Source organism: Hippocampus guttulatus, chromosome 2 (genome assembly GCF_054856545.1).
Source record: "Hippocampus guttulatus isolate MCC_2025c chromosome 2, RoL_Hgut_1.0, whole genome shotgun sequence".
Taxonomy (NCBI): Eukaryota; Metazoa; Chordata; class Actinopteri; order Syngnathiformes; family Syngnathidae; genus Hippocampus; species Hippocampus guttulatus.
In genome coordinates this window covers 20688944-20712695 of record NC_141262.1, presented here as the reverse complement: position 1 = coordinate 20712695, position 23752 = coordinate 20688944, and the positions used below count along the sequence as shown (strand labels likewise).

At 40.5% G+C, this 23752-nt stretch overlaps 2 protein-coding genes across 2 annotated transcripts; both read right to left on the bottom strand.

Annotated features, from left to right (window-relative positions):
- Positions 1 to 1049: 1049 nt before the first annotated feature.
- On the bottom strand, positions 1050 to 10023 carry LOC147208870 (uncharacterized). Its single transcript, XM_086101280.1, has 5 exons — positions 9814 to 10023; positions 7477 to 8056; positions 6504 to 6625; positions 5380 to 5435; positions 1050 to 4408 (listed from the first exon to the last, which is right to left on the bottom strand). Exons 2-5 carry the CDS (start codon positions 8047 to 8049, stop codon positions 4056 to 4058), a joined length of 1104 nt encoding a protein of 367 aa, XP_085957406.1. The 5' UTR covers positions 8050 to 8056; positions 9814 to 10023; the 3' UTR covers positions 1050 to 4055.
- Positions 10024 to 11662: 1639 nt separating this feature from the next.
- On the bottom strand, positions 11663 to 19009 carry yif1a (Yip1 interacting factor homolog A (S. cerevisiae)). Its single transcript, XM_086101279.1, has 9 exons — positions 18951 to 19009; positions 18574 to 18616; positions 17101 to 17333; positions 16243 to 16347; positions 15783 to 15861; positions 14559 to 14616; positions 14322 to 14477; positions 13525 to 13618; positions 11663 to 12940 (listed from the first exon to the last, which is right to left on the bottom strand). The coding sequence occupies exons 2-9, from the start codon at positions 18602 to 18604 to the stop codon at positions 12782 to 12784; spliced, it is 915 nt and encodes a 304-aa protein (XP_085957405.1). The 5' UTR covers positions 18605 to 18616; positions 18951 to 19009; the 3' UTR covers positions 11663 to 12781.
- Positions 19010 to 23752: the final 4743 nt, after the last annotated feature.

Sequence of the window (23752 nt, the reverse complement as noted above, 5' to 3'; positions counted from 1 at the left end):
TTATGGTTTTACACAAAAGGATTTAGGCCGTCAAGGGATTAAAAAAAAATATATTGCCTTTTAAGAATGACCAAATTCATTCTAAAATTTCAAAACTGTAATATAACTGGAATATAACAATAACCTTTTAGGAATGCCGGATGGCTATTTAAAGTGGATTCTGGCTCAAAATATGCCATACAATTTTCTCTTCATGATTAGATACATTATTGAAACCCTGGAAAAAATGAGAAGAGCCTATCACCATAAATTCTCTGGGTGGCGGGGGGGGGTTCAGTCGTTGGGCAGTACGGTAAAAAATGGTTAGCACATGGCCTCACAGTCCAGTCCAGACGTCCATGGTACGATTCCAGGCTCCGGGGTTCCTATGTGGTTTCCTCGCCGCCGCCCCCCTGCCAGTGTGGGTTTTCTCCGTGTACTGCGGTTTCCTCCCATATTCCAAAAACATGCATGGTAGGTTAATTGAACACTCGAGGTTGTGCCTACGTGTCATTGTGAGTGTGAATGGTTGCTCGCTTATGTGCCGTGCAAATAGCTGGTGATCAGTTCGCCGCCTCCTGGTCGAAGTGAGGTAGGATTGGCTCCCTCGCAACACTCGTGAGGAAAATCGGTTCAAATTTTTGTTAGATTACATAAACTTAACCCTCAACTTCTAAGCATAAATACTGTCATTCAGAGGATTTATCTACACTCTACAGAAATGAAAAATTGTCCCAAGGTTCAGTGATTTTTCTTTGGTCTCTTCACTTTTTCCTTGCATAATTTGTGACAAATTGACTATGTCAAGTTCCAACTGTTTTCTGAGGTGGCTCATATGAATGAATGTAAATATGAACAGCTGTTACGGTTAAAAAAAAGTACAAATATTTTTTTTAAATTTCATCATCTCACTAAAATATTAAAATACAAGTTACCAGAAACGATGGTTATTACCAGGAAAATGTCTGAAGAAACGATAAGTTTAATTATTATTACTCAGTAACAAAATGGTGATTTAGTAAGTGTATGGAAATTGGCTTATTAAACCAGAAAAGACAATACAGTCACAATAACAGAATGACATATTTTATTTGTTAGATTAAAAAAAGAACATGTAAGAAAAAATATATTTTTCATGAATTCTGATGAATAATCGGGCGGACCCTGAAAAGCATAAATGTTTAAAAATGGCAGTGACCACGAGTTGACAACGACGCGCTACAAGTGACATTAGATTTGACTAGTTAACATCTGCACTTCACTAATAGGACTAGTTTTGTTTTGCCTCCCTTGTAACATGTAGTCATTCTAGGAGTACGCCTTATTGTTTAATTATTGTTTAACTGCTAACTGTAGCTATCCTACTGGTGAGCCATTGTTGTAAAAAGAAATCAGATTTCATCTGCATGTGATGAATGGCAGTCATCTATCCATCCATCCATTTTTCAACACCGTTTATCCTGAACAGGGGCGCGGGGAGATGCTGGAGCCTATCCCAGCTGACTTCAGGCAGAAGGCAGACTACCCTCTGAACTGGTCGGCAGACAGTCGCAGACCAGCAACTGCCTGTGACCCTGTTCAGGATGAGCATTGTTGAAAATGGATGGATGGGTGGATGGGTCCTACTAGTGCAATGAGTTTTCCATGTATTCATATGGTCTTTGTCCTCACTAGTACAATACAATACAATACAATACATGCTGATTTATATAGCGCTTTCACAACAGCGACAGCTGTAACAAAGCGCTTCACAAAACAGTTAACATAAAGTAAAATAATAAACACAACACATAACATAAAACACGGACAGTCGTGCAGTCCTAACCACTTTTCCGTCACACGCTTTGTTGTTTGAAGCAGTTTGAGATGAAAGAGGAGAGAATCAAAGTGTCCTTTAACCAGTGGATCAGAGACGTCATGCTCAAAATGTGCACACGTCGGCTACAAGCTAAGTTTCAAAGTCAACAAGAAGCTGTAGCATCCATTGACGAAAAAAGAGATTGGTTCACTTCTCCTGTCCCGTGGAAATCCATTTCAATTCCAAGCGGCGACTCTCAGTTCCAAATACGCATCGGCGCTCTGCGCCAACGCTCCTCTCTCCTCATCCTCAACTTCAGCAGCCATCCATCCAGCCGCACCAATGCCGACTGTCCAACAGCGCCGACATAGCCACTGAACAAAACGGGATTGTGAAAAATGCTGCCCATTACAGGCGCAAAAAACACAAGCACCCCAGGTCTGTCCAGCACCGACAGTCAATGGCGCCGACATTCCTCCCAATCAACATCTGTGCTGGTACAGGCGTGCTGCCGAGAAGGTGCAACCACCAAGCACAGATACTTCTCCTTTGACGAATGTCGTGGCCAAAAAGCGCTGAAAACAGTCCATATCAGGTCCACACGATGAAACAACAAACAACATGTGACAAAGAAAAAGACAAAAATACCAAAAAAGAACAAAAAAGCAAGGCTCTTGAAGAGCACTTGCCAAAGGCTGCCTACTCGGGCGCCATCTTGGAGCAGAGTTTAGTAAGCCAATTGAGCTCACTGGTAGGAAGATTGTCTCATGGGTAACGTTTCTTTTTTTTTAAAATTATTGTGTGGATCTTCTGCACATTAGTAGAACAACTAGGCAGCCCCAACAACTACTTCTTACTAGTGAGGCAAGACTGTGCAGTATATAACATATGTGCACACTAGTCCTATTAGTTAATAGATGGATGTTGCATAATCAAATTTTATAATGTCCTTAGAAGATAGTAATTTGTATTAAAAACATCCCCAAAGTCCAGTTTCTCTACCCATTATTGTCAAAGCTGGGTGAAGATCCAGAGCCATTTTCAAGCAAGTCAGACTACACCGTCTGATGATTTCAATTTGGATCTTTACCGGCTGTGTTGGAAAAGATGTGAATGGGTTTCTCAGATTTTTGAATTAACATGAAATTAATTAATTAATGGTAAATAAGAAACGTGATGACTCAAAATTAGGAAATCTAGAAAAAATCAGCGGCGCTACATGAGTTGGAAGGGCATCGTCCGGTCCTGAGGATGACCATGGAAAGCTGTTGGATCAGTTATTCCACATCGTTGATCTCAAGCTCAAGGTCCAGGTACTAGTACTGTACTTTCTTTTTCCTCACTCGGCATGTGTCACATACTGGTTGCTTCCTTAACGAATAACGGCCCAAATGGCTTATAAAGCCGTTCAAATATTTTTTTTAATTTGTGGACTTTCGATTAAGATGTCAAAAGTATTTGGTCAACATCCTACTAGTACTGAATTTTCCATGCATACTGAACTGTCAATGTACAGTTCCAAACACTAGTAGAATGGAGGTGCACTAGACTGTCTCTTCCAAGTTTTTTTATTTTTCTCTCCTAACTCGTGCCAGCGATACTATACGATACTGTATATCTCTATAAAGTAATTTAAAACCAGTACAACAATTGAACTTCAAAAGTGGCACTGGTTTATTATTATTGTACTAGATGTCTTATTAGTGATGTTTGTGTTTTACTCGTACGTCATGTTTTTTTCCGCTCATGTACTCCGCTAGAATGCAACTAAACCTCACTAGCCAACTACTGTGCTGCACTAGTTATACTAATATCCCCAACTAGTCGTGAAGTGACTCCAAACATCCTTACATCATACTAGATTATGGTGCCTACAAATAGGTAGGTATTTGTCACGAACCAGTCGAGTCCTAATCAAGGATATTGAATAAATGGTCCAACGGCGTTAGAGGCGCTTTTCCACTACAAGTGTCACTTTTGGCCTACTAGGATGCAATTAAACCTTATTAGTAAACTATTGTTTTCCTCTCTACTCAACTAGTAGGCATATGTCAGGCACATGTAGAGTGCGGATCAAGGATATGGAATAAAAGTTTGGTGCCTGGGAAACACTGGTTAGCAAGTGTCCCAAAACCTTTGTCTACAGGGTGTACGTTTGAGCAAGTGCTTGAACACAAGTGATAAGGTTCTAGACTATATTTTAAAAAAATACTAGTTTTGCAATCATTGGGCAGTGACGTTGGCGCCGACAAGGATACAGTGATGACCAAAAAGGCTCTTAACATCCCCTCCCCGCTAAATCCAGCAGCGAACCAGCTGCCTCCTGTGCCTCAGTGTCCAGCTGTAGGATCTCCACCGTCTCCAGGTCCAACTCGGTGTCATCGGGTAAGACCAGGTACTGGTACTCGGGAGACTGGTAGTAGTGCAGCTCGATGTAGCCGCTGTCGGCCAGTGGGTCTTTGTTCAAGTCCCCGCCCAGATCCTCCGCTTGGTATTCCACTGGCTCGATGGCCACTAGCTCCTCATGCTCTGGGGTCAAGGGGAAATCCGGGTGTTCGGAGAAAGCAGGATTGTCCCGGCTGGGGGTGTCGGGCGATGGGGCGGACAGCATCAGTGTGTGAGGGAGGCAATCTGCGATGGACAAAATGCTCAACTGCACTCACTGTATGAGAATGTCAAACCGCGAACATTCGGGTTGACCATAGGGCATTGGCACCAAGATACCACAAGATGGCGCCAAAATACTTTTCTATTACACGAATAATGGCTAGGTACCCAAAATCAAAGATTCCGGTGCAATTAAATGGAATTGTTATTTTTTCCAACGACACTTGATGATCTCACTAAACCTGAGCACGAGAGGCACATCTCACAGAGGAAAAAAAAGTGGAAATCCGTTGTAATCAAGCTCTTGATGAGCACATATGGAGGCGCGCATGTCAAAGGCGGGCCACATTAAGGAGGCTATTGGCGCGTTACCACGGAAATAGAAGGTTGTCACCATGGTTACAGAAGGCAAACACAGTAACAATGTCGCATGCGGGGAACGTCGGCGAGAGGCTGAATGGCGGCAGCAGTAAAAGTGACAGTGAGCGCTGTTCCACCGCTGATGAAATATCCTATAGGCTCAAATTCATAAAGGCTCGCAGGCGGGTGACTGGGTTTAAATTTACTCATTACCAGTGGTGTGCGGGCAGGACTAGCAAGGCAGAAATATTATCAGAAGCTCTAAACTACATTTACAACTTGTATTCTGATTGTTTCATGAAATAATATTCCTTTATTCCCAACAGTCTGCTTTATTCATTTCCAAGTCTTTCTTTTGGCATGGTATGTTCATGTTTTGTCCAATCAGATTTAAGCCTCCATTTGTTGCCACGTCAACCTTCAAAATCTAAAATCAAAAGGTTTAGTTTCAGTGGAGTTTTTACAAGCAGAATTACACCTGTAGCGATTAGCACACGTTAAGATGCTGAATACCATTTTATTACTTGTTTTCCACTTAAATATCAATAAATAACACTAAAATAAATGGCCCGTTTTTCCACATTGTTGCTATCTAAGTGATCCTCCAGTTTTGGAATGAGCCTCTGTGTACTAACCTGACATTTCCATGGAGTCACACTCTACAGACATGGCATAGTCCACGCCTTCCAACCTGGAATCAAATTAAAAATACATCAGCTCAAAGTCCAACAATGGGGATAGTTACTCATATTAACTCAGAGATGGGCCATAAATTGTACTCAGCAGGAATACCATTAATTTAGAATAATAGAAGTGAAGTAAAAATAAGAAGTAATCCTCCAAATAATTACTCAACTCATCAAGAGAATGAATGTAAAAAGTAGTATTTTAAAAATAAAACGACTCAAGTAAATGTAAAAATTATTTTTGCATTAAAACTACTCTAACAAGTGCGATCGAGCCGCTGAGAACAAGAGTGGGCTAAGACCATTTTGTCACTTTCAAGGTAATTGCAGAAAAGGAATGACCTTCACCCGCGACATTCGTGAGGACAAGCGGATGACGAATGGATAGGTGGAATAACCTTCAGAGGTTCTCAAACTAAAATCACGTCCCACCACCATAAAAAACATATTTAAAGTATATTTAGTATTAGCATAAGCCACTGTAATATGAATGCCACTATAACAGAACCTAAACATTGCACTTTAATAGATAGAAAAATGTATATTCAAAACTACTCTGTTAAATAGAACTGAAATGTATTCAACAAATGTAATTTAGCAAATAGTTTAAGACACTAACACAGTTATCATTTTAATTCAGGTGTTTTTACGCCAAATACAAGTAGAGTAAGCCTGTATTTGACACTTTTCACAAATAATGGGTCGAAATTAAGGGTTAGTCCCAGTTTTGACATGTAGGGGCTCTCAGCATTTTTTCCTGAGTCATCAGTGCAACACTGGGCCAACTCCCATTTCCATGATGAAAACAGCTGAGAAAGTAAATAGTACTTCAGCTTTGGTGCCAGTGCATCTGTATGTTATTATAAGTAAATATCATTTTTCATGTTTCACAAAATTTTGATAGATATGATGGCTGGCAACATTGATGATCTTGAAAAAAGTAACGCCAATGTAGTTAGCTCACTTTTGTTCACAACGGTTCAATTTCTACCACAGATTAATTCAACAAATGTGACAGACTAAATGTGAGTACTTCAAGACGAAATAGAAAATAAGCGTGATTGGTCTTATACAGGGCAGGTTGGTTTATGAGGCGGGTGCTGTTGCTGTGGTAGGCGTGCGTCTTCCGAAGAACTTCTAGCAGTGCCGCTCGATGCTCTGGATTCACGCGCCACAGAGATCCTTTCCCTGCCGACTGAAACAACCAAAGCGATGTTGAAAGAGTTTGGGATTTTTTTCCATATCAATATACAGTATCACCACAATCAAAATCAAAATAATTTGGAATCTATTCTGTGGAATGGACTGGCCATACAGGCGTTCTCCCAATATTACTGTTTTCCACCACACCCCTGGTTGGCAGGATCTTTATGGTGACTATTTGCATTTCAAAGCTATTTTCTGTAAAATAAATATAGGTTGAATATAAGTTTTGCATGTTGATCCTCAAATTCTGCGCAGGAGGCCAGGAATGGAACAATCTTTTTTTTTCATGTAAATTTGTTAACACTGTAAAAGCTATTCGAGTGTTTCCTTTGTGTAATTTATATGTGACTTCCAGATAAGCTATTTTTCCACGTTGATTCCAAGAAAATAATTGGGTTTCCGTCCCATTCATTATTTATGATAAATCATTCTTCATTAACTCATATAAATCAAAATCTTAATTTATCCGCGGTATTACTTGTTGTATAGTTGATCCAGATCAAAATCATTTTTTTAATCATCAGGAAGTAAGATAGTTAACAGTTTGGGTCCAAGAATTGACCCCTGTGGCACTCCCTAATTGATGTCATATAATTCTGTTTTTGGTTTATCTCAACAAATGTTCTATTTTCTAAATAGTTTTTTTAACCACATATCTGGAATATTTCTTCTCATAGGTTGATATTGTTTTTTTTTTTTGGTTTGTTTAGTTTTTTTTGTTTTTTTTGTTTTTCAAAAGCTTTTTTAAGTCAGTAAATTACTTCCATTCATTTCGAAACACATTAGATTCAGTTCTGTTGGTAGGAATTGACTATGCGGGTGTGAATGCGAGACACCCACCTGACTTTTTTCCCTCTCCATGCGGCAGAAGCTCTTGCTCAAAGACAGATTGTGCCTGACTGAGTTCCTCCATCCCGCGCTGGCTGTCCTGTAGTAGGGGAACTTGTCCACGATCCAGCCGTAGATGTCCTTCACCGGCAGCCTCTTGTCCACCGACTCCTCTATGGCCATGAAAATCAGGCTGCTGAAAGAGTACGGTGGCTTGGTCGAGGTGGGATCCCGTCCGGACTCCCCTCTGGGCTGAGGTCGTGTGGCTTTGGGGAGTGGCTGGAGAGGGAGAAGGTTGCCTCTTTGGTGCAGCCAATTGAGGCACGTCAGGTCGTCCTGGTCCCACGTGTTCAGGGGACCCTCCAGGTGTTGGGACGCCATGCAGTTTGAAAGGGGAGAACACGAGGAGGAAGAGGAGGAAGATGAGGAGGAAGATGTAAGGGACTCGGCCATGGTCGGCGACGGAGGGAAGGAGATGGGCGACAGGGGAAGGGAGGTCATGTGACAAGAGGGAGACAAGGGCCCCCCGAAAGCAGCGGGACACGGGGACAACGGCGCTAGGGTGTGGCATAGGTTCTCCATCATTCAGCTTCTGCAAAAAACACGACAAAAACACCAAGAATTGAGCCGCTGATAACAACAACAGCAAAAAATTGCTCTCAGCCCTTTCCCTGATTTATCAGTGCAATACTGGGCCACCACCCCAGCGTTCCTAAAGTGAGATTAAGAGATGATTAAAAGTCTCAAAACGTAAGTAGTGTAGTGAGTCCATCTGCATCCTCGGAAGTGAATATGATTTGTCAACTACAGCACTATTGATAGATTTAATGGCTGTTTGGACTTAGACCACTATTGCAGCCATTAAAATTTGAAATCACTAAACTTAGACCATTATGGCGCTTATCCTCCCCCCCGCCCCCTTATCCCAGTTTGCTTCTTTCAAGCAACCTCCGTGATCCAATCTATGAAAGTCAAGATGTTGATGGTAACTCAATTGTGAATAAAAGTATCATTAAAATCAGTACAATTTCTGTAAAACAACTACCCATATGAATGAATCATTACTGTATAAATCACCCAATTATAAACAAAGATGCTCATAGTTAGACTATGTGCCTATGGAGCGTCCCGTTGTGTGTTAGCATTCAGGTCATAGACGCTATGTCATTGCTTTGAATACACAACACGTAATTCTCTTTTTCATGTTTAGTTTGACAGTAGTGGTAATGCGGATGTGGAACTGGGAGTCGCGGCTTGGAATTGGAGTGGATTTACATGGGACAGGAGATGTGAGCCAATCTCTTTTTCGTCAATGGACGCTACAGCTTCGTGTTTGCTTTCAAAACTTAGCTTGTAGCAGACGTGTGCACATTTTCAGCATGACGTCTCTGATCCACTGGTGAAAGGACACTTTGATTCTCTCCTCTTTCATCTATATCTGCTTCAGACAACAAAGTGTATGCAGAAAAGTGGTGAAGATTGCACGACTGTCTGTGTCCTATGTGTTGTGTTATTTTTGTTATTTTGACTTCAAAATGGCGCCGCGTGAGTGGCTGCCTTTCCAGCTGCTCCTATATTTTGTTGTTCTACTTCTTCCTTTCATAACTTTGCTGCTGTGAATTGGGAATTTCTCCATTGCGAGACTAATAAAGGTTTTTCTTCTTCTTCTTCTTTTCTCATCCAGGGCAAAATTGGATGAACACAAACTTGGGGCAGGTTTTCCATCCATTGTATTTATGCAGCTCTAACGTAAACTTAGTCCAATACTTCCATCTATATGTCAATTGAGTTGGCCAAACTCACACTTATCAAATACAGGAAGACGAGAAGTTTAAGTTCCATCTATTTAATGTAATCGATAGACACTATAGAATCTCAAACTAAAATGTGTGCATACACATTTTAAAAGCTGCATTTTCTATTGGGTTGAGGTCTGGAGATGGGACTTTTTGGCCACTTCATAGCTTTCATTTTTCTCATGCAAATCCTGGACCTTGTCTCAAGAAAGTTAGGCAGTTATCCATTTGCTTTAGCCTCAACTCTGATGTGCATCCATTCGAACGTTCAAAGTTCATTGTGTGGTCATGGCAGGCAACATGGTACAGCTTCAGGACTCACTCAACATGACGTGTCGTGCTCGAGTGCGTGTGGTTGTGTGCGCGCGCAAACACTGCGCGCCTTCAAGGCACAAAGCGGTTCAAATGGCGCCGCTATCTTAAGTTTCAGTCCTCTCTGTGTAGTCAAGAATTTGAAGCCGCCCTTTTGCTCTCAGGTGAGCCACTGGTTCCTAATTGTTCACTTTGATCTATTCGTATGTGCGAATAAAATGAAATTCGACTTGAGACTCACCCTAGCGGCCCGTCAAGATTCGTCTTTGTCAGGGTTCAAGGTGGATTTAGGAGACCCGAAACTTTGAACCGCGACGCCTCTGTAGCTCTCCCTTTCTCGTTCCGTGTGCGTTGACTTGTGGTTTGGGTTGCCACGGGAACCGAAAAGGACGCTTAGCAGCCGGCGGGTTCCGGGCAGGCAGGCGTGCGCGCTCCCGCTTACATCGCTCAGCGTCACTAAACACTGGAACATGATACAGTCCACTTTCGCCAGCTTCAGGATTGTGCACTAACTAGTACGTTCTTTGTTCTTATAGGAGGACAACTACGTATTAGTGAGGCAAAACTGTGCGCACGTTATCATTCGAAACACAACTAGTGTGCTGAATTGTAAGGACAAAGTATACCAGTGCAGCACTAGATTTCTAACAAGGTTTAATTGTGTTAAGTCGTGGCACTAGTGGTGGAAATAAAGATTAGTTTACTAGTTGACAATCTTGAAAGAAGAATCTCGCTGGATACGTCGATGAACCGGGATGGCCACGGTGGGAGAACACAATTTCAACCACGGGCTGTTGTCAAAGCGCTCTATAAATAAAGATTTACTGTATTGAATTTTGAAATCGTCTTTTTTTTTAATCTGACATCCGAAAAACGAACAATTAAAAACTGACGTTCTCAAATGTTAGTTGGGATATTAAGTTCTCTTCTGGCACCAGACACTAGCGACCTGCTGGCCAGTAGCCGAGTTGAGGATGCACTTTTTAATGAGTGATAAGTGAAAGATTAAAATTTCAACTTGAAAATTTGTAAACTTTATTTATTGTCGAAAATAAGTTTTCATTTAACTTATAAGATATGCAGATGATGAGCTTGGGAGATCTCTGTACTTTTTGTTCGAATAATAATAATTTTAAAAATCAGCTATATTTTTTCTACTTTCTGAGATTGGAAAAAACGGGAACATGTTATAAATCTGAAACACTATTTAACAAGAATGTTTGTTAAATGAAGGCATTTAAATGAAGTCAAGTGTTGGAGTTTATAATTCAAAAAGTTGACGCCAACATTTTCCTTTTACGGCAAACAAATGTCGGTTTTTGGCTTGTTCACCAGCAAAAAAAACAAGATTAGACCTTCGCTTGTTCAATTAGCAGAGGATGGTTTCGATCCATCGACCTCTGGGTTATGGGCCCAGCACGCTTTCGCTGCGCCACTCTGCTGGCGAAGCATGGACCACGGTATTTCATTACAATCACGTATGACGTAGTGTAGAACCAGAAGTCGACTATTCAATGACAATTTTTTTTTCTCCAGCGCCTTTGCTTATCGAGAAAATCCCTATCAATAAATACATAAATGCCTTAAGACACATCTTGTCGCACTTTGGACACCCCTGCTCTATCCAAAAACTACCATGAGTGAATGCGTGTTGGTGTGAGCCCTGCAATTGGCTGGCGGTCAATCAAGTATGTACTCTACCTCTCATCCATTGTCAGCAGGGATAGGTTAACTCGTGACCCTTACGAGCAGGATCGACAATTGATAAAAGTGTGTGAACAATATCACACCAACTTCGAATAATTTTGGAATTAGGGTGATGATTCTGTTTGAGGGGAAAAAAACTCCACGCGGAATTGAAAAAGGATTTATAATGTAATGTCTATAGATGTCACAAGATGGCAGCAAAGCACTACACGCAGCTCCTTTACTTACCAAGCTAATTCCTTGAGACCAAGATGCCACAAGATAGTGCCAAAATACTACTTCGAGTAGAGAGGGGGAAAAAAAAGTGACAAACTTCTAACTGGCAGTCAGCATTTCATTATGGAACCAGCGAACAAACAAGGAAGAGTCAAAGGGGCCTGCAATTGAATACACAAAGCTGAATATATTTATTTTTTTCCTACGAAAATCCAAACAGTGTCATGCTTTATTTCAGATAAATAAAAATCCAGATTTTGAAATGATGGTGACGTTATAACCAAGTTGTTTATGCAAAGGATATTCCGCATTTATGACAAACTAATACATGGTCCAGTAAACGGTATCACTTTTGGATGACTAGTCTGTAATTGAAATTTACTAGTTAACTATTGTGCATCTCCAGGAACACAATTAGGCTCGACGAGTAGGTATGATTCATGCACTAGTAACCTCCTCATGAAGGATGTATAAATGAATGCAAAAAATGGCTTTCCTTAAAACCGTTTATTTATTGCATATCCTTAAAATCCAGGTTTAAGGTCCATCGACTATTATGCCCTTTATCCTCTCTGGTAATTCAGCACACTGGTAGAACGACTGTCTTCATAGTAATGTCACCCCCCCCCCCCCCCCCCACACTACTCAGTGACATTTCTCCACACGACTATGACAACTCTGGCGTACTAATAGTTAAACTATGTCATTCGTGAGGCAACACAGTGCACAAGTTCACATCTGCCCCAGCACTGCTAACCCTACTAGTTAGATTCGATTATGAATGAGTTGGCCAAATTTGGCACCAGTGGGGGTTAAAAAAAAATCTCGTGAGACAGTCACTCCACTGATGCGCCATAGCCATTCTACAAATGCACTGAATTGGGTTACAAGTGAGGACAGAGAGAGTAGTGGTACATGGTGCTGAAGCTGGACATTAAGGATAGGTAATAAATGATGCAAATGGCTTTTACTTTTCATAAAGGAAATTAGTTGAATCCAATGATGAAACCAAGCTCTGGATTTGACAGCCCTTGTTTGTTTTTTTTAAACGGTAAGATGGCAGAAAATGAACTTTTGTCAAAATCACTGCACAATCAATTTTTTTTGTATACGTTTCATACAATTTGGTTAACTGAAGTACACAATTTCCTTTTTACAACCTTTTTGATAGCTCAACACCGCGCACGCGTGGAGGGACAAAACTGCGCATGTGGAGAAGAAGGCGAGCGCACGGCCACGCGCGCCAAAGCACTTGGAAGGCGCCAGCTCACGTGAACACCTCACAGTCACCTGACCAGGTGAGAGGTTAACCAGTAAATGATGATTGGCTGAAAAAGTGCGGTCGCCATGGTGATGTACATGCGCATTTGGGGTTTGGCGCTGGAGCTGGTGGACATGGAGTCCGACGTCAGTGACGTCAGGATCTTCATTTTCAGGGAACGCACCTGCACACATTTCACAGTGAGATGATACTCCCGCTTTATTAGGTACACCACCAAGATGGAAAGTACTGACTACAGTGGTACCTTGACTTACAGGGGATCCCACGGCAAAACGCTTCTTCACAACAATATATTCTTTACGTCCCTACGGCGCTAAACATAGTTTTCTATTAATATTGTGTTTGTGGAATATGAATTAAGCAGATTCATCCATCTGTTGCCATCAATGTCAGGGCTCAGCCATTTTGTGCAGTCACATCCTCAGCTGTTGGCTGAAACTGACATAAAAGTGCCTTCAGGCTCACATTGCCAACGTCACGTTACAAACCTAGAAACCAGGTAAGCCGTCAACAAATACAACTGCAACTCTCCTTGCCCACGTGTGACGGCATTAGAGTACCTTCATTGGCCCATGATCATACCACTTGAGGAGCACCATATCTTGACCTCACTTGTACCTTAATCAAATCTTATCTCGCATCAAAAGCACAGAATTATTATTTTTTTAAACAGCAAAGGATTGGGGGTTGTAGCACTTGTAAGTCAAGGTACCACTGCATTTGTACTTGGTAAGACTAAATGCTTACAATGAAGAACATAAGGGCACAAGAGGACCACGCAAGCGCCACAAAGTAGCCGTCACTGCCGAACAGCAAGCCGCATAGCACGGTGAAGATCATCCTGGAGAATGAACATCGACATTTAGCAGACAATAACTCACCACAAGGAGTCCTCGGTTTATGACGATACTGACAAAACCTTTTGAGGTTACCAACGGTACGATATGGGACTAGTTTGCTGGGCGGCGAAAAAAAATGTGTGCAGTTATGCTGCACAAGAATGCACACTCGCTGACCACCATACTCAAGATTTTTTTTATTTTGTTGTTTCATTTTTATCGCCAAGTAATGTGTTCAAAACAACTGCTTACTTATGTTTTTTCGAGCTGCTTAGCAATTGAATGAGTGAACATTTCATACAGCAAATATGACCACCAACAAGTGGTCTTATCACATTACTGAAAGAAATGTAAGTAAATAAAATTAGATAACTACTCAGAGATGCTGAAACAGCAACCCTACTTACCTTCTGGGATTAGAAATTGTAAATGCTAACAACCAAAGTTTATTTTCACGCATCATTAAAAAAAAAAATGGAAATCTGTGTTTTTCACAGAATAACGACGATATATAACATCACAGATTTTTGACACCAAATAATGTAAATTTGGGGCAGAAATAGGGCTGGGTTTTTACAGTTCATCGGTCTATCGTTCTGTAAACGGGTCCATCATTAATTGCCAATGTAGAAACGGAACTCCGACGTAAACCGAGGAACCCTTGATGATACCACATTACTTGTCAAGCACTTCTGGAATATTTACCCGACATATTTGTATCCACTGTAGGCGATGAGGTCAAAAGTAGACAGGTCGCTGTGTACCGTCAGCAAGTACAAACTGAGCAGCATCACCAACACCTCGATGATCACCCACACCAAGGCGGTGCTGGCGCAGAGTCCCAGCACCTCTGGACTGAACCTAAACCACAAAGTCAGTCAACATGTCAACACACAAGAAGATGGAGAAGAAGAAGAACAACAACAAAAACCAACATATTACCTTTTCTGAATGCCGAGAGCCATTCCAGCCAGTAAAATGTAGGTAATGAAAGCCATTGCTGAAACCGCAAAAAGGGCATGTCATGAAGACATTCCAAGCTGACAGTTTATCGGTCACATGTGCTTTGTACAGCAAAAACGACATTTTTACCGACAAAGCAAAATCCAACCAGCCGACACCAAGCCATACCAATACAGTTATACAGACTGTACATATCGTTTCTTATAATAATACTTAACTAAATTTATAATTTCATATGTACCTGTGGCTAAAGAGTGAAGCGTGGAAAGTCTGTAGGCAAAACAATACGAGTGTAGTCAGTGAATGGGGCATGAACTGCCAAGAGCCTGTCAAATTCAGATCCTCACTTTTATCATTGGGAAAGTTATTTTCCAATAACAACACTATGGGCTGCAGTTTTTCCGCGATGAGTTGATGTGGGTGTGAGGGTTGAAATGATGACTGTAATTTGTGGTTGTCCAGATCAGGTACTTTCGCTGGCGTCACTCAGGGTCTTAGTCTTAGTCTCTACCACCCTAGTCTGAATGTGTTACGTGTTGTGTGTGTGCGTGTGTGTGCATGTATGTGTGTGTGTGTGTGTGTGTGTTTGTGTGTGTGTGTGTGTGAGAGAGAGAAAAAAAACCTTGCATGACGTAAATTGCTTGGAAGTGATCATTTCCATTTCAACAGAAGGGTTGATTCAAAAAGAGACGTGGTGGAATTTCAGACTTCGTTCAGATGAACAATGAGGAATTCGCTAATTCAGGAGGTGACAATAAATGAAATGCTTAACCTTAATCATGCTACCATCATAACTTGTAAATTAGCTTAACGGACCATGAAGTGGTTCCTTTGGTCACTGATGCGGTTTGACCTTTACTATCTATTTGGTTATGCCTAAATTGTCAATTATCCTGGCTTGATCTGGACCTTTCAGTTCCGCTGATTATCGGCACAGAAATGGCCAATCTCCTCAACTACACATTAATGCAACATGGCGTTATGATAAAGTCACATCTGGCAGACATATCTTGCAGCACAACCCCAAACAAGTTTTTGTTATAGTTTCATTTTCAGATCACGACCAAGGTTTTTAGCTCTATTGCAGCTGGCTGCGTCTCTTCAAGTCTGTGGAATTCACTCGCATACCGACATCCAAAAGTATCGCCACCCCCCATCCTGACCACCACCCACCTATACAGCAGTTCTTTCAAGCTGGCTTACTTGGTATGTAAAGATCAGGTGCGTTGACGTCTTGTCTTGGCGTTAACGGAGTGTCTCGATGGTAGCGAACTTCCCAATCCTAGCAAGAGTCACCAAGTTCGTTAAGACGTGAGCATACCCCAATGGATATACAGTGGTACCTTGAATCATCTCAAAGCACGAAAAAACGTAAATAAACAAATCTTTTTGGCCCAGTTAAGTGAAATTGAATCATTTCCAACTACAGAGTGCGTGTGGGAATCGCTGCTCGAGAAAGGCTCTAATTGTGTTGAGCAACACTGCAATGTGTTTTTACATGCGCAGGGCTTATCGTAGCACTATTGGGATGCTCCCGACTTAAATTCCAATGCTCACTTCCCACAGATTAAGGGTCAAAATATCTCTTCGCGGCTAAATAAGCCATATGAAAATATGATAGAGGAGCCGCTTTTCACAAGTGGTGAATGCATTGTCCGATTACCTGATGCGTATATGGAAACATGAGGATCATGAGTTTCTTCAGCACGTATTTGGTGTCCACGGCAAAGAAGTATTTCAATTTGTTCACAGACATGAATCTGCTGATCTGAAAGGCACAGAAGACGAATAAAGGTTTTAATTATCACATGTACTCAATCAAAGGCCTGAGTCAGTCATTGTTGACGTGGGTGCTAACGGGCCTCACATTTGGCCTTGACACCGCCAAATGTTGTTCGACAGGTCTGACGGTGTCTTTTAGGGTTTGCTTAGTAGGATACTGCTACTGGCCTCATTCTGGTTCTCATGTTATGAGCGCTCCTGATTGGTTATAAGTCAAATCGACCCATTGAAATTGACTGTTGATTTGCGCCCCCTGGCACCTTATCTAAAACCAACAGTCTCAAACTTGGGTTTTAAATTGTACAGTGATTTTAAATTGGACTGGCAAATTGGTGCTGTTGTTGCATTCAGCTTTTTTCATCTTGGGCAGTTGGGTAATGTAAAGCCACTCCTTCCTCAATAGCACTAAAAAACAGTAACTCGTGCTTTTGTTACTTCTTCTTTGGAGTACTGTAATGCACTTCATTTAAGAGTCAGCCAATCTTCCTTAAAGTGTCTCCAGTTGGTCCAAAATGTTGCTGCTTGCCAACTAACTGGAGCTAGTAGGAGCTAGCTCCTGATAAGTTATGGGTTAAAATGACACTTTTTTTTTGGTCTTTGAGAACTAATTTGCAGTGTCACCTAATACATACTAAAAATGAGGTCATAAGAAGATTCAAGGGATGAAAAAGTTGTTTACCAATACTAACACATAAAGAATACCAAGAATTAAATACTGCCTGAAGATTTTGAATCCCACCTCTTTGTTAACCATGTCCTTGCCTTGGTTGGCCAAGGATGACCCATACATGACAGCGGCATTGGCCATGGGATCAGCAAACAAGTTGCTGACTCCCGCTTGTGTGTCGTTTTGGGGGCCTGCCATGCTGTAGCCTGGAGTGTAATAGCCCTGAGTGTTCATGCCTGAGGCGCTGGTGTCGTCGAACAACATGGACTCCCCGCCCGTCGGAGTTCCACGACCCCTCTGTTTACCTAAGGGAACAATTAATTAATTAACAATTAATTGAACTTATTCCGTGACCACGACTTTGATTTAATAATTTGATAATAACAGCACCATACTGTGTTAAAAAACTGAAATCAAAATAAAACTGAACACAGGGAAATGAACTCGTTTTCTAAAGTATATTGTAGGTACTTTAAAATGTGTGTGCTGGCTCCAGTACTAAAAAAGTATCAAAGCAATTTTTATATTTTAAAACAAGGCTACAAATCCCAGAATTTGTGAGAATATATATATATATATATATATATATATATATTTTTTTTAAATAGCTGAAATTTTCTCATTTTTAAAATTTTACTTTATCAAGAAGTATAACACGTTTATAGAAGGAATTTGAATGTGCATGTTTTTCCAGTTATGATTCCACTGCATATACTGATGTTTTCGTTTTTTGGACATGGCATCTTTTCAGTATCAGCATTGAGGTACTTTAGACAGGTATATTATCAAAGTTAGAATTTTGGTGTTGAGAAAACACAAGCTCAAAGTTTGCCTCTTAGGGTGTGGCCGAGTGAGTGACATCGGTAGCTTGAGTTGATTTGGCCTGCCAGTCTGTGTTTGAGAGACTGGGTATTTGTTGTGACCAACAGCAGCTCCAAACAGCAAAATCCACATGTTCGAGCCATGAATTAGCCATTCTATGCCAGTCTGTAACTCTTGCAGTCTTTTTGTTGCAACCTTCTGATGACAGATGCCCCTTCCCTCTTAGCACATCCTGTTTGAAGCCTTGCCATAGTGAGGTAACCTCGTTCACTAGGTAGGAGTTTTCTTGATGTCATAATGTCAAAATGTGAACAGCCCGATGAAGATCACAGTTTAAAAAAAATACAATAATTGACCCAGGACGTTTGCTGCATTGCTCCACACATGGATCAAACACCTGATGTGATCTTTTTCAGTCCGGCTCCTTATTGTTCAATTAAATTGTGATACATCCTGATATGAAATGTCACCAGAAACCCGAATATCCCAAATCTCCTGTGAGTAGTCTAGTTGCCTTGACTCAATCAAATCTGGTACAATATAGCAGTTCTCATTTGTATGCAAGTTGACCAAATGTTGTAGTGTATATGAGTATTAAGACTTGCTTATGCCACCAATTTCGTGTTTAGCGACAACTTCAGAAGTAATAACGAAGAATAGATAAGTTATTTTTAAAAACGATGACTGCTTTACGGCAACGTTGGCGATTCGCGTTCCACTTACTTGCTCGGTATCCCTGATGTGGCAAATCCATTGCAGGTTCTCGCTGACGTTAGTTTCCAAAATAAAATAAAAAAACAGTGACACATTAACCTATGCATGCGAAAAATATGCGCACTACACCGCAAGGCTCATAGGCTGGTAATTAGGATAAATCTAACGTCATACAAGTCCAATGATTATTGATGTGCTAAATGCTAATACTTTTGCTCTAAACTTTAACACCTACTCAGTAACTGCTTGTTATAGAGGCGCAGCCTCGAAAAGGGAGGTTGCGATTCTAAACGACACAAAACTAACAAAACATAAATATCCGATTCACATTTCACGACAAATACCCTAACAACACAAAAAAAAAAACACGAAGGAGAGGAACTTACCTAGCCTGCTAACGTTAGGTAGCTACGTGGCTAATCAGCTGACCCCGCCTGCTCTCTGCGATTGGTTTACGTCACGTTGCCTGCGTGGCACTGCACGCACGTCAGTAAAATAACTCATGGGATGAACAATAAAAATTGGGTCAGGATTTATATCCAATAAATGTATGTTACCCCACCTCAGGCTTAATACCACGTTTTAATATGGTTTAAATGTGTTGGTCAAACTCATCCTCGTCAAATTAGGCCAAAAATAAAACAAGTACATTCACTGGCCTAAACCGATTTGTTCAACTCAAACTAATACAAGTGGTCTGAAGTAAAATGATTCATTTTCTTTCTTTAATTTGACCTCCCCATTTCAGACACACATTACTGTACACCAAATTTGATTAACGTGTTTTTATTTAAAACGAATAAAGATTCATTTCAATAAACACATACTGTATACATATTTATAATAAATACAAGTACACCGTGGCCAAAAGATTTGAGAATGACACACGTATTAATGTCCAGTTTCTATTTTGTTTTCATGATGATAATTTTACATGTACTCCAGAATGTTTTGAAGCGTGATCAGATGGATTTCAATAAATTGCAAAGATGCTCTTTGCCATGAAAATGAGCTTCATTGAACCTCAAAGAGAGAGGCTCAATTGCTGTGAAGAAGGCTTCAGCGGGCTAGAGAAAGTCCATAAAACACTAGGACTGTCTCTTAAAGTTGGTTCATCTGCAGGCTCGGAACACCACCAGTGCAGAACTTAAGTCAGGAATGGCAGCAGGCAGATATGAGTGCATCTACACTTACAGTACGGCAAATACTTTTGGAGGATGGCCTGGTGTCAAGAAGCACAACAAAGAAACCACTTCTCCCCATGAAAAACATTATCGACAACTCCAAGCATTGATTATAGAATAATGACCTGCGGTCAGTCAGGATGTGGCCCAGAAATTAATTGACAGCATGCCAGGGGGAATTGCAGAGGTCTTGAAAAAGAAGGGTCAACAACTCTTGACTCTTTGCATAAAGTTAACGTAATGGTTCATAAAATCCTTTGACACTTCTGAAATGCTTGTAGTTATATTTTAGTTTATCATAGTAACATCTTACAAAAAGAACACTGAAGCACAAACTGTGAAAAACAATACTTCTCAAAACGTTTGCTCATGACTGTACGAACATTCCCATGGATTTATTAGTAAACGAGGCCCAATCTATTTTCAAATGTACACAGTTTATCACAGTAATACAGTATAACAATGTTCCTAACTAAAGTTCCAACGCTCACTTAGCACAGATAAAGGGTCGGAATATCTCTTTAGGGTGTGATAAGGCGTAAGAAAATATGACAGGGGAACCGCTTCTCACAACTGATGATGAACATGTTGTCCAACTACCTCGTGTGTGTGTGGGAACATGAGTTTCTTCAGCATATATATGTCTATGGCAAACAAGTATTTCAGCTCATTCACAGACATGAATTTGGTGATCTGAAAGGCACAGAGGAAGTGCAAACATTTTAATTGCCAAATGTACCAGACCTTCTGCCAAAATCAATAACTGCTTCCGAGTTCGTCATTGTTGACGTGGGTGCTAAATTGCCTCAAAGTTGGCCTTGACACCTATCTAATGTTGTCTAACCGGTCTGACGACATCTTTCATGGTTCGCTTTTGGGCCATTCACAGTCAACGTGGGGATTAATTCGTAATTATTAGATTAAAGAGGTTTCTGTCAAATTTGACCCATTTACAAAAAACAAAACTCAATCGTGAACTTGTTCTCTGAGCAACTCTGTAACTTGCTGTTTCTTGCTGTAGTAAAAGAGCATAGAAATGTCTTGTCTGGACATTGTTGTAACATTTTTTTTTCCTTACCTAGATGCATCAATGTGGGAGAAGACGAGCTACAGAGACATTCAAAACGTAAACTGGCACGTGTATCACTTTTGCGACTATCTGGTTTTGCTGTTTGAAATAAAACAACTTTTAATGCACTTGGATCAGACAACGCTGAATTTAAACACATTCCTTTTTTTTAAATCGAAAAATAGGCCCCTCATTCATCATTAGGTTCCAAAAGGTCAGAAATTATCAAGAAAAAAGTCTGTACTGTTCTATGATGCACCTGAGAGAAGACATTTTGGGGTATTTTTTAACTGTATCTATATCTGATTTCCAAAATGCCAAACAACTTGATTGCAAAACAGACAATTCATAAATTTGTTTTATTTTTTAATTTAAAACATTATTTATATTATATTTCTGTTAAGATTACATTTGATTTTGACGTGCGTTTAACACGCGGGAAAATATTTTTATTTAGAAGCCGGAAACAAATCTTATTTTGAAATCATTCAACGTATTTCCGGCCTCTCGGTAGGTTTTGAGGTGGCACATCTGCTCGGAAGCGTCTTGGCATCACGATGCCAAAATGTTTCAATTTAGGAAAAAATATTTTAATTGAACTAGGAAAGTCATTGCTCCACACATGAATCAAACACCTGTTGTGAATTTTGCAGTTCAGCTCCTTATTGTTCAATAAAAGTGTGATTAACCCTGAAATGTCACCCGAAATCAAAATGTCTTACCCAAATTTTTTTAATCTAGTTTATTTACCTTGGTTCGGTAAATGTCGGGAAACATTGGTACAGTAAAACGGTTCTCATTCGTCTGCAAATGTGGCTGAAGATAAGCGCCTCGGATCATGCTTGTCCCCATAACGACCTCTTTGTATGTACAGTAATAACTAAGAATAGATGACCGTTATTTAAAAAAAAAAACGATGACTGTTTTGCAGCAGCATTTGTGATTCACGTTCCACTTGCTCGGTGTGGGAAATTCAGCTCTTATTATCGCTGATGTTAGCTTCCACAATAAAAATTAAAAAAAAAAAAACGGTGACACATTCGGCAATACATGCGAAAACGTACTCTGCTGCTGTGTTAAATGCTGATGCTTTAGCTCTAAACGAACAGCTACTTCACATTAGTTACACGCTATCGAAGCACAACAGCTCAGAGTAAGGTTGTGGCTCACAACGCCACACAACATTTTAGCTGAATAATACATGTCCGATCAGAAGTGTACAGCAAATGGCCTAATAATTCACACCAAATGATAATACGAATGAAAGTAACTTTCCTAGCCTGCTAACGTTTGGTAGCTACTGGAAGGCTAATCGGCCGACCACGCCTGTTCACTGTCATATTAGCTGACGTTGACGTAACGTTGGCTGCGCAGACGCATGTACGTATTACGTCCGTGTTCAAACTTACCCGATAAATTTTGTGTCTGGACGGTATGGTCGAACATTAGAAAGCCACAACAACCGCTTAAAACATTTGGGAGCTTTGTTTTATAAAGTAAATTCTATCATCTTTTCTGGAACTACGCTAAGAAGTCATTCACTGGAGATTTTTTTTAGGTCCAACCGCCTATCCTCCGGACTACCAGTAGTTCAAATTTGTCCTCTGTAGAGGACATTTGTGAACCTAAATATCTCCCACCCAGTGTCTCCAATCGCATTAACTCCTTTTGTTACTCTAAAGAGGACATTCAGTGCTTTCCAATGATACCAAATTTGTAGGGGTTAGAAAAAGTAAGAAAATGGCTTCCCTCAGTGCAAGCACTTTTTATGGGAAGAAGTAATACTTTTTTTTAAACACATTTTGTCTTGAAATGCTGTTGACATTTTAATTATAAGGCTCTTATGAACATGTTAAAGTGTTGTTTGAGTTGTTTTAAGTGTATTTGAGCCTGTTTAAAAAATGTAGTTGGATTTCAAAAATTTCTTTTGGAGTAGTCCAATTACTTCACATAGATTGGGGAAATTCAAAATAAATGTGATTGGTCAACATTTTCTTCCCCTGGTAGTCAGGAGGCTATTCATTGTAATGAGATGATGATCCAATTTTCTGTTTTGTTATCATAGATGTCATGCTATCAGGCAAAGTACAATCTCAACACAGCCAGCGTCTTGCTGGATCATTCAGAGCTTTCCCAAACGTCTCTATAAGATATTTATATATTTTGTTACATATTTACATTAATCAATGACATTTACAGCTACAAAACCAAATAGGTATAATGCTAGGTGGCATAAGGTTGCTGTTACTCCACGTGAACTCTTTTGTGTGTGTGTGTGTGTGTGTGTGTGTGTGTGTGTGTCCCTGCGTGCGTGTGGCTGTGTGGGTATGTTGTATGGGATGTGTGTGGGTGGGTGCTAGTGTGTGAGTAAGTGAAGAAATATGGTGGTTTTAGGGTGAGTAAATTCCAATGGAATCCCTAACTTCCTTCACTTTTGGAGGGAAGGTGAGCAGAGCAGCCGAAATACTCATTCATAATCTGAAACTGTTCAACTCACCTTTATTGATAGATTTGTTTGACTGTTAGGCAAACATCTGAGCAGCAGTAGTACTACAAGTGAATTCATGTATACCAAGTGTGTCTTACTAGAATGTTTTTTTCAACTCGTGTATGAGATTTCTGCACACTAACAACCCAATTTAGGTAAATTAGAAGAACAACTATGTACTGTACATGGCACTGCTATGCACCCTAATCTTTCTCCTAGTCAAATGACTACGTGCTGCTAGTGAGGCAAAACTGCACTGGTTGACATCTGCACACTACTAGTACGGTACTATTAGTGAAGTGCTTGATTTGAACTGGTGGAATTTTACAATCTCACTCGGGGTACTAGTAGGGAATAGATGTCAGTGCATAATTTTGCCTCACTAGTAACATATCACTATCTTACTAGTATGCCAAAGTTATTCTGCTAGTGGGGTCAAGGAAGTTT

Coding starts and splice junctions, on each gene's coding strand:
- LOC147208870 (XM_086101280.1), bottom strand. CDS start 8,049: ATGATGGAGAACCTATGCCACACCCTAGCGCCGTTGTCCCCGTGTCCC. Junction 6,626..7,476: donor TGGAGAGGGAAAAAAGTCAG/GTGGGTGTCTCG, acceptor TGGTTGTTTCAG/TCGGCAGGGAAAGGATCTCT. Junction 5,436..6,503: donor CTCATAAACCAACCTGCCCT/GTATAAGACCAA, acceptor ATTTGATTCCAG/GTTGGAAGGCGTGGACTATG.
- yif1a (XM_086101279.1), bottom strand. CDS start 18,604: ATGGATTTGCCACATCAGGGATACCGAGCAA. Junction 15,862..16,242: donor TGTTTCCATATACGCATCAG/GTAATCGGACAA, acceptor GACTCTTGCTAG/GATTGGGAAGTTCGCTACCA. Junction 13,619..14,321: donor AGTGGATACAAATATGTCGG/GTAAATATTCCA, acceptor TTCATTCTCCAG/GATGATCTTCACCGTGCTAT.